General features: G+C 36.3%; 1 protein-coding gene across 1 annotated transcript; it reads right to left on the bottom strand.

The window, feature by feature from the left end:
• Window positions 1-10,025: 10,025 nt before the first annotated feature.
• Window positions 10,026-10,807, bottom strand: LOC140815449 (uncharacterized; the record flags this gene model as incomplete). The annotated part of the gene is made up of 1 exon (XM_073174556.1): window positions 10,026-10,807. A coding segment is annotated over exon 1 (732 nt), but the record flags the coding sequence as incomplete, so codon positions are not given.
• Between the last annotated feature and the right edge of the window lie 316 nt (window positions 10,808-11,123).

Here is an 11,123-nt window from a genome sequence, read left to right on the forward strand (position 1 = left end):
TGTGAGAATTAGTAAATCTTCCTCCAGGAAGCAAACCACTAGGCTTTAAATGGGTTTTCAAAAGGAAACTGAAACCAGATGGAACCATAGATAAGTATAAATCCAGATTGATAATCAAAGGTTACCATCAACGTGAATTGATTGATTACTTTGACACATATTCTCCTGTATCGAGAATAACCTCTATTCGTGTGATACTCGCGATTGGTGCTTTCCGAAATCTTGAAGTACACCAAATGGACGTAAAGACAGCTTTTCTAAATAGAGATTTAGAAGAGAAAATTTACATGGAACAACATGAAGGATTTTCTGCGACTGAGCAAGAAAACAAGGTTTATAAACTGGTGAAGTCTCTATATGGCTTAAGGCAAGCACCAAACCAATATCACGAAAAATTTGATAAAGCCATGATAAAAAAATGGATTTAAATTCAATGAATGTGACAAATGTGCATACATAAAAAACACTGAAAATGGATATGTCATTTTATGTCTTTAGTAGATGACATACTTATTATTGGTAGTATTGATGAGATGATAAAATCTACCAATAAGTTACTGAACTCAAGATTTGGCATGAAAGATTTGAGCTTAGCCGATGTATAATTTGGAATAAAAATTCATAGAACATCAGCATGGCTAGTTCTAAGTCAGTCACATTATGTGGACAAATACTTGAGAAATTCAATGATGATGACGACTATGCATTGGTTAGAACCCCGATAGATACCAGTCAACATCTATCAAAGAATCGAGGTGAGAGTATGTCTCAATTACAATATTTTCAAGTCATTGGAAGTCTAATGTACTTATGAGTTGTACAAGACCAGACATAGCTTATGCAGTAAGCAAATTGAGTAGATTCACGAGTAATCCAGGAGTTGAACACTGGAAAGCAATTATCAGAATGCTAAGATACTTAAGGTTCACTTGTGATAATGGGCTGCACTATATCAGATATCCTGCTGTTATTGAATGATACAGTGATGCAAATTGGATATCTAATATGAAAGACTCAAAATCAACAAATGGATTTGTATTCACTTTAGAAGGTGCAGAAATTGTGTGGAAATCTTCTAAACAAACTGTAATAGCCAGATCCACGATGGAATATGAGTTTATAGCTCTTGACAAGTGTGCTGAAGAGGCTGAATGGATGCGTCACTTCTTAGAAGATGTTCCAGAATGGGAAAAACCAGTGCCGGCTATATGCATACATTGTGATAGCCAATATGCAATTGGAAGGGCACAAAATAAAATGTATAATGGTAAGTCTAGGCATATACGTCGTAGACACAATGCCATTAGACAACTATTCTGAACTGGAGTTATCTCTGTTGACTATGTAAAGTCAAAGGATAATATAGCGGATCCGCTAACCAAAAGATTAAACAGAGAGTTTGTTGGATCGTTTGCAGAGCACCTTGAGGTGCTTCAAACAAAATATTATCCAAGAGCTGTAATAGCTCGTGTTCTAAGAATATATACATCGATAAATTAGATCGAGTTTGGTATAGAACCAAGCGGAAAACACTCGAAATAATTATTCGTTAAGAAACACTGATATATTTGTATATCTTGTGTAACTGAATAACCAAAAGACTAGATTAGTTTTTTGGTTATTTAGTTACACAAGATATACAAATAGTTTTTACATTTATTAGTTCAGTTATGGTGAGAACTGAACCAACGTATGCTCTAACTAGTTAAATCAGTTTGAAAACAATAGTTAAATAGTTAAATACACAAGATATGTTTATGGATGTTCGGAGACTTCAACTGCTCCTACATCATCCCTTCTACCACCTCGGGTAGGATTCAGTAGAAGATTTTGATCGATACAAATATTTGTACAGACCCACCCAGCTTAGGACTTAACCACTGCCTAACTGAACTCCTAGACTAGACTGAAGGCATCACCTTCCAGTCAACACTTCTTTAACGTCTATGTGAGAAAGATTACATACACAAGTTTAACGTTTTTGTACAAGCCTATAGAATAAATTGGTGCGAAGGAAAACCCAACCTACGCTGACTGGAGATCCCAAGAACTAGGTTCAATGGGACAACCTAATCGCACTAATTTGGTTTATCATTGTGGGGGCTATCCCTAGTCAATTCTTTATGAAACAGTGAATGTTAAGGATAAGCTTACGACCTTTAATGATTTTGATGAGAATATAGAATCACCTATGTGAGAGAGAAGTGGGGCCGCTTTGAATGAATTGTAAGGCTCAATTCTAGACCCTATCGCAGAACCAGGCGTGTGTTCATGGCCATATCGAACACAATCATGAGAACTGAATAGTACCAGTGAGAGTCTTGTGTGAAGTATATCTTAATTTATATAAACGACAGAACAGTTCAAGGACATCATGTCTACTGATCAGCTAGTAAAGCAAATATATTTCATGAGGGAAGGTTCAAAGAGTAACACCTACCTATCCTATGCAGGATTCAACTATAGAACTTTGTCACCAAGATTTGTATCAATTTTCATTCTTGTGGAGGATTGTTGGAAATTTTAATCAAATTTAGAGGTTGAATAAAAATTATGTCTCATGAATGTGAGAGTGTCTTTTGGCTCTCCACATTCTTGAGTTAATTGAAAAATTTTGGCTCTTCATATTCTTGAGTTAATGGGAAGATTAATTGAGTTAATTAATCTGACATGACTCTTGGTGTGGATTTTGGAGCTTATAAATAGTGTGTACATTTTCTCATTTCAAATATAGAAAAAATTTATCTCTTTCAAGCACTCTATTGCATTTCATATTGTTTTATTTCCATTTGGCCTCTATTAAATCTCGGTGATTAAGTAAATATACGTTTTCAGTTTGTCGTAGTAGTGTCTCGTGCTAAGTCACTGCTGGTTGTTCCATTGTATCCTAGGAAACAGACGTCCGCTGAAACCTCGAAGCACATACCAGAGAAGGCGAATCTGTTTTAAGAAAACTGTACATGCTACATGCCTCGGTTTGGTTTTGCTTTCTTTTACACAATAGTCAAACTGTAAACATCACATTTGTTTCGGTTATTGCTTTATTTATTCAAGTTCGTTTCTATGCTACTGTTGTTAGCATTTATTCTAACAAGAAGCCCAAAGACATAATAGAGAGGCCCTAAAAAGATAGAGGGGGAACCGACCAGAAAGGACAGAGGACTAGATGAAAAAGGAAAACCCTATTTGGCGGTGTTCTCAGTACACGCCTTGAAGGTCCCGAAAGATCGATCAGTGCATATCTATGACGAGGTAAAGATTGTCCCACAGCCTCACGGTCCTACTAGGACTCAGGAGAAACCCTGAAATTCTGCACGTACCAATGGGAGTGCTATCACAGTACTAGTGAATGCAAGCAGTTGAAGAGTGTTCATTCCCGACCGGATCATGTCGAGGTCAGTATATCAGTAAAGAGAGATCGGGGAAACCTTTTGACATCTCATTAATGTTCTTTTCTCTTAAAGTGAGTTGATCATTCAGCCCGGGTATCAGTTTCCCAGCCTCCACCATTTCAGAGAAGAAACACCTACTTGATCCGAGTAAATCGTCCACCTAGCTCGTCCGATTTACCCCACCATCATCAATCTACATCTATATTTATTTTCTATTCACAATTTTAAAACTATTTTCTATATAACAACGAATAGTTTTTGAATAATCCGGGTTTGATTATTTGTAAATTTGATAAAGCCAAAGACATATCATCCATTAAACTATATTTTGTGGGTTCAATTTAAATGGCTTATTGGATGAACCTTTTATAAACATAATCGAATTTAAAAAAAAAAAAACGAATTCATTTAATTGCATTTTTCCAAGTAAAAATCGAATTAGTAAGTTTTTATTTATTTTTTATTTTTTTCAAGAATTTAATGCAATCTAAGCTGAATATCTGAAAACAATATTAGTATTCTTGATTTCTGATTTTAACATCTCTTTTTTGAACTTGATTTTTTTGAGGGCATTTTTGAACTTGATTTTAACCTTTTTCTAAAAGGTGTAAAATTAATTTAATAATAATCAATACTTGAGATTGTCCTGATTGAATAATTCTCTTTTGATACGATCTTACTCTTCTATTTTCATGAGGAGTAAGTCTCTCGTAAGACTGTATCTTAAATTTATATTCGTGAGATGAGTGGATCGGTCAATATTTACAAAAAAAAAGTAGTATTGTTAGCATAAAAAATATTAATTTTTATGATTCGGGTCGGTTTTGAGATCCGTCACACAAAAATAATCGGTGACATGACAGTCTCATAAGAGTTCTTGTATTCTATGTGAGACGGATCAATTCGAACTATACTTAAAGTGAAAAATAATGCTAAAAACATTTTCATGGATCAGACCAAGTTTGTGATTCATCTCACAAAATACCGTATACAAAGGACTGGATCTAACTTGGAAATTAGGCTACAAGAAAGTGACCAAGAGAAACTGATCAAATGACTTCTTAGTGAAGAAGGCACATGCTAGCTCGGCAGTATTCAACCTGATTTCCAGATGATAATTAGCATACATTATTTGCAGCAATTAATACCGAATTATTAGATGAAGTACGTACGTCTGCTGTAGAATGAAATAAATATTTAAATTTACAGGGAAACTCTCCTAACTTTCTAACACAATTAGATGATATTCTCTACAAAAAAAAAAAAAAATTGTTTAGCGACGGATTTTGCGCATTTTGGCTTAGGTCTTGCAAAATTTTCTTTCGATCATAATTTGCCAAAATATTGATATGGCTTCGGATACATCAACAATTTGATTATCACGTCAACACTTTCCAATATTATTTCCGTATTTCAATGTAAAAGTACTAAAAGAAAAAATAAATAAATAAACAAACAAAATTCTACGACTAATACCCAATTTTGACTATTTAAAGGATCAAAAAACCCTAAACATGCAAATTTGGATAACATATTTGACTACAATTTGTAGTAAAAAAAAATTGATCTCCATCTTGTAAGTATTTTTTGGGGGTGAGACTATTCTGATATGACACCGAACATTATTGATATCAAGACTCAGGCGGAAAATTGCCAAAAACAAATTTAAAGGACGAATACCAAATTTCGACCACTCATATCAATAAAAAAATAGACAAATGCACACAATGATTTTGACTATTATCCTTATGTCTAATGATTTTGTCACAAGCTCTAATATGTGTTAATAATCTATATGTATATAAAAATCAAATGATTTTCCAATCGCAAAGCAAGTGCAAGTTCAAGCTCAAACTCTTTTTGCTCCAAATGTACTCAAATTCAAAATAACTTATAATTTTAAATACACGATAATTAATTGGCCGACCTAGGAGTGGAAAATAGTTGGGTCAAGCCAAAAATTCTAAAATAACGTGATTTTTCTATAAATTTTTTTTTATATTTTGCATTACAATTTTTTAAATAATAAAAATATTATATTTTGTCAATTATAAAATTTTATTTAATTTTTAATTCATCCAAATTGAAAGTTTTGGCCACACCCCTAGCGACCCTTCTAGTTATACAATCTATACTTGAATAAAAATCTAACATTATTGTTTGTTGATTTGGATTGATTAAACCCAGGTAGGGGCCAAAGTCATAATAAAGGGAAGAATCTTGCCAAGGGACATGATATATGTTGAGTAGGTCAATACTAATTAGAGTTGTCTATGTACTACATCTATTCTCGAATGATCGGCTCAGTCTATGTTACACTAAATATACTATAATTGATTTGAATTCAAATAAAAATATTGCGAGGTTCAATTGATTTTCTTGTCTAAAATCATACTATGTGTAGCATAAACAGACCATAAATGATAATATTAACATATACGAAAAAATTTATGTGAAACGATCTCACAGACTGTATTTTGTGAGACAGATCTCTTATTTGGGTTATCCATGAAAAAGTATTACTTCTTATGCTAAGAGTATTACTTTTATTGTGAATATCGGTAAAAATTCGTGAGACTATATTTGCCTCTCAAACCCTGAAAGAGACCGGACTTCTTTCATTCCTTGGCAACAACGAAGATTAATAAATGAGTTGATTTTCAAGTCATCTCCGATATGGAAAATTCGACCCTAGCTCTCCTTATGCAAGATCCAATCGTCTTTGTTTGTCAAAGTATGTGAGGTTCATAGCGGAATCCACATTTTAAAAAAAAAGTTGGTTAAAATCACTACAAAAAAAAATTCTAGTTGCTAAAACCGTCGCAAATCAAATTAACGACGTAAATTAACACAGTCGCTAGAGTCACCATCGCAAACATATTGCGATGGTTTTTCAAAACTCCTCGCTAATTAGCGACGGTTTTGAGTAGATAAACTGTCGCTATTAGAATAAGAACTGTCGCTAGTTAGTGATGATTTAAACAAAACTGTCGCTAATTAGCGACAGGTCTCGACGGCTCCCTTGTACCGTTGCTAACAAGCGACATTTTTGCTTAAATCGTGGCTATTTAGCGACAGTTTTAATTAAACAGTCGCTAATCAGCGACCTTTTATAAACTCTCGCTAAAATTTGCGATGGTTTTAATAAAACGTAGTAATTTAAATTGCGATTTTGCGACGGTTTTGAATAAAATGTAACAATTTAAATTGCGATTTTGCGACGGTTTGTTCAAAACCGTCGCTAACACCTAATTTTTTTGTAGTGAAAACAAGTCGCATATGTTATACAAAATATATGGAATAAACAGAAAGGTATACTAAAACCAACGAACTAGTAGTATGAACAAAACAGTAGCACAATGCTTAAAATAAAGCAAACCGAGGCCTGTATGAAAATACAGTGTCCTTAAAACAGATTCGTCCCCTCCGGGATGTGCTTCGAGGATGAACTTGGACGTCTGTTTCCCAGGATACAACGGAACAACCAGCAGTGACTTAGCACGAGACACTACTACGACGAACTGAAAGCGTACCTTTACTTTATCACCGAGATTTAACGGAGGCCAAAAGAAAAGCTAACAATATGAAATGCAAGAGAATACTTGAGAGAAAAGATTTTCATGCACTTGAAATGATGAAATGAGCACACTATTTATAAGCCCCCAAAAAGCATACCAAGAGTCATGGAAGATTAATTAACTCAATTAATCTTCCCATTAACTCAAGAATATGAAGAGCCACAAGTTTTCAAGTAACTCAAGAATGTGGAAAGTCAAAAGACATTCCACAATAATGAGCTACAACCAACTTAAGAATGTGGAGAACCAAAAGGCACTCCCACATTCATGACATATAATTTTTATTCAAATTTCCAACAATCCCCCACATGAATGAAAATTGATATAAATCTCGGTGACAAAGTTCTACAGTTGAATCTTGCATAGGATAGGTAGGTGTTATCCTTTGAACCTTCCCTCATGAAATATATTTGCTTTAATAGCTGACCAGTAGACATGATGTCCTTGAACTGTTCTGCCGTTTATGTAAATTATGATATATTTCACACAAGACTCTCCCTGATACTATTCAGTTCTCATGATTGTGTTCGTTTTGGTCATGAACACACGCCTGGTTCTGCGAGAGGGTCTAGAATTGAGCCTTGCAATTCCTTCGAAGCGGCCCCACTTCTCTCTCACATAGGTGATTCTATATTCTTCTCATCAGAATCATTAAAAGCCGTAGCTTATCCTCAACATTCATTGTTTCATAATAGGAATGGACTAGGGATAGCCCCCACAGTGATTCTCCAAATTAATGCGATTAGGTTGTCCCATTGAACCTAGTTCTTGGGATCTCCAGTCAGCGTAGGTTGGGTTTTCCTTCGCATCAATTTATTCTATAGGCTTGAGCCCCGTTCCCCTTGACGATTTCGCAACTAACTCTCTGTTTAACCCTTTAGTGAGCGGATCCGCTATATTATCTTTTGACTTTACATAGTCAACATAGATAACTCCAGTTGAGAGTAGTTGTCTAATGGTATTGTGTCTACGACGTATATGCCTAGACTTACCATTATACATTGTATTTTGTGCCCTTCCAATTGCAGATTGGCTATCACAATGTATGCATATAGCCGGGCCATCGCAAGTATCACACGGATAGAGGTTATTCTCGATACAGGAGAATATGTGTCAAAGTAATCAAACCCCTCACGTTGATGGTAACCTTTAATTACCAATCTGGCTTTATACTTATCTATTGTTCCATCTGATTTCTTTTTCCTTTTGAAAACCCATTTACAGCCTAGTGGTTTGCTTCCCGGAGGAAGATTTACTAATTCCCACGTATGGTTTTGTAAAATGGATTCCATTTCGGAATTGATAGCCTCTTTCCATAGAGGTCCCTCAGATGAACTAATTGCTTCCTTGAAGCTTTGAGGTTCACTTTCCATCATGAAAGTGATGAAATCCGGACCAAAGGATTTCTCAGTCCTAGCTCTCTTGCTACGTCTAGGTTCAATGTCTTGATGAAGCTCTTGTTCTTCATCAATTGTTTCATATAATCTTTTGGATGAACTTGGTTCTTCCTTAGATTTGCATGGAAACATGTGTTCAAAGAACGAAGCATTTCTTGATTCCATTATCGTATTCTTGTGAATATCAGGCATTTGAGATTCATGTACAAGAAAACGATACGCACTACTATTTTGAGCATATCCAATGAAAATGCAATCCACAGTTTTTGGTCCTATCCTTACCTTCTTTGGAGTGGGTACTGCTACCTTGGCAAGGCACCCCCACACTCGCAAGTATTGGTAAGAAGGACTTCTACCTTTCCATAACTCGTATGGGCTTTTATCTAGCTTCTTTCGGGGCACCTTATTTAAAAGGTAATTTGCTGTTAGAACAGCTTCCCCCCACATGTTCTGTGGTAAACCAGAACTTAATAGCAACGCATTCATCATTTCTTTCAATGTGCGATTCTTTCTCTCTGCAATGCCATTTTGCTGAGGAGAATAAGGTGCAGTTCTTTCGTGTTTGATACCATGTTGAGCACAAAACTCAGCAAACGGTGATTCATATTCACCTCCACGATCACTTCTTAGCACCTTAATTTTCTTGCTAAGTTGATTTTCAACTTCACTCTTATATTGGACAAATTTGTCAATAACTTCATCCTTACTTTTGAGGAGATACACATAACAAAATTTTGTGCTATCGTCAACAAAAGTAATGAAGTATTTATTTCCACCACGAGTTTGTACACCTTTTAAATCACATACATCACTGTGAATTATATCAAGTGGTTCACTATTTCTTTCAATAGTTCGAAAAGATGATCTTGTTAGTTTTGCCTCAACACAAGTTTCACATTTGTGTTGTTTGTCAATTTGGAATGCAGGAATGCTTTTCATGTTAATTAATCTACGAATTGTATAATAATTAACGTGTCCAAGTCTACCATGCCATAAACAAGAAGACTCAAGCAAGTAAGCAAAAGTGTTAACTTTATTCATCACGGGCTTAATAGCCATTACATTTAGTTTGAATAAACCATTACAAACATAACCTTTGCCAACAAACATTCCACTCTTTGACAAAACCACCTTATCTGACTCGAAGACAATGCGGAAACCGTGCTTGTTAAGAAGCGACCCGGACACCAAGTTCTTGCGAATGTCCGGTACATACAACACATTGTTTAGAGTCAGTTCTTTTCCAGATGTCATCTTCAGAACAACTTTCCCTTGACCCTTGATTTCAGAAGTGGCGGAATTTCCCATGAATAGTTTTTCACCATTCTCAAATTCCTCAAGAGTAGCAAACATCTCCTTGTCGGAGCAAACATGGCGAGTGGCACCAGTGTCGATCCACCACTCCCTGGTGTTCGAACCCACCAGATTAACCTCTGATATTACAGCACAGAGATTCATGTTCGAAACCTCATGAGCAATGTTCTCTACCACATTCGCCTCTCGGTTTCTCATCGGCTTCTTACATTCAGATGCCTTGTGACCCATACCATCACAGTTGTAGCATTTTCCGGAGAACTTTTTCTTTGACACGCCTCCTTTGGGTCCCATGTTCAACCTTTTGCTGGAGGAGGAAAATGTTCTCTTTTTCGAGCTTTGGCCATGCTCGAAACATTTGCCTTAGCGGCAACAGGAGAAAATAATCGTCTTTCCGAACTCTTGTTGTCTTCCTCGATGCGAAGTCGAACAATGAGCTCTTCAACATTCATCTCCTTTCGCTTGTGCTTCAAGTAGTTCTTGAAATCCTTCCAAGCTGGTGGTAGCTTCTCAACAATAGCAGCCACTTGGAATGATTCGCTCAAAGTCATCCCCTCACCGTGAATCTCGTGAAGAATCACTTGGAGTTCTTGAACTTGGCTTATAACCGGCTTTGAATCCACCATTTTAAAGTCCAGAAAGCGACCAACAAGAAACTTCTTGGCCCCGGCATCCTCGGTTTTGTACTTTCTGTCAAGGGATTCCCACAGCTCTTTAGCCGTTTTCTTTTCGCAAAACACGTTGTAGAGCGAATCTGCCAATCCGTTTAGTACATAGTTTCGGCACAAGAAATCAGAATGATTCCATGCCTCAACCGCACTAACAGATTCAACATCTCCCTCACCCTCGTTGAGTTTAGGAGCATCCTCCGTGAGGAATCTAGCCAGGTTCAGCATCGTCAAGTAAAACAGCATCTTCTGCTGCCACCTTTTGAAGTCCACACCAGTAAACTTCTCAGGTTTTTCACCGTGACTTGCTGGAACAGTAACCGCAGCAGCACGTGGGGTACCATGAGGGACAACTTGAGGAGGGACAACATGACCAGTTTCCCTTTGCACGTTGGTTTCAGTAGCCATATCTGAAACAACACGTAATGAGTAATCTGTTTTAAGATTGTTATACAAAATATATGGAATAAACAGAAAGGTATACTAAAACCAACAAACTAGTAGTATGAACAAAACAGTAGCACAATGCTTAAAATAAAGCAAACCGAGGCCTGTATGAAAATACAGTGTCCTTAAAACAGATTTGTCTCCTCCGGGATGTGCTTCGAGGATGAACTTGGACGTCTGTTTCCCAGGATACAACGGAACAACCAGCAGTGACTTAGCACGAGACACTACTACGACGAACTGAAAGCGTACCTTTACTTTATCACCGAGATTTAACGGAGGCCAAAAGAAAAGCTAACAATATGAAATGCAAGAGAATACTTGAGA

Source organism: Primulina eburnea, chromosome 15 (assembly GCF_022965805.1).
Source record: "Primulina eburnea isolate SZY01 chromosome 15, ASM2296580v1, whole genome shotgun sequence".
Lineage (NCBI taxonomy): Eukaryota > Viridiplantae > Streptophyta > Magnoliopsida > Lamiales > Gesneriaceae > Primulina > Primulina eburnea.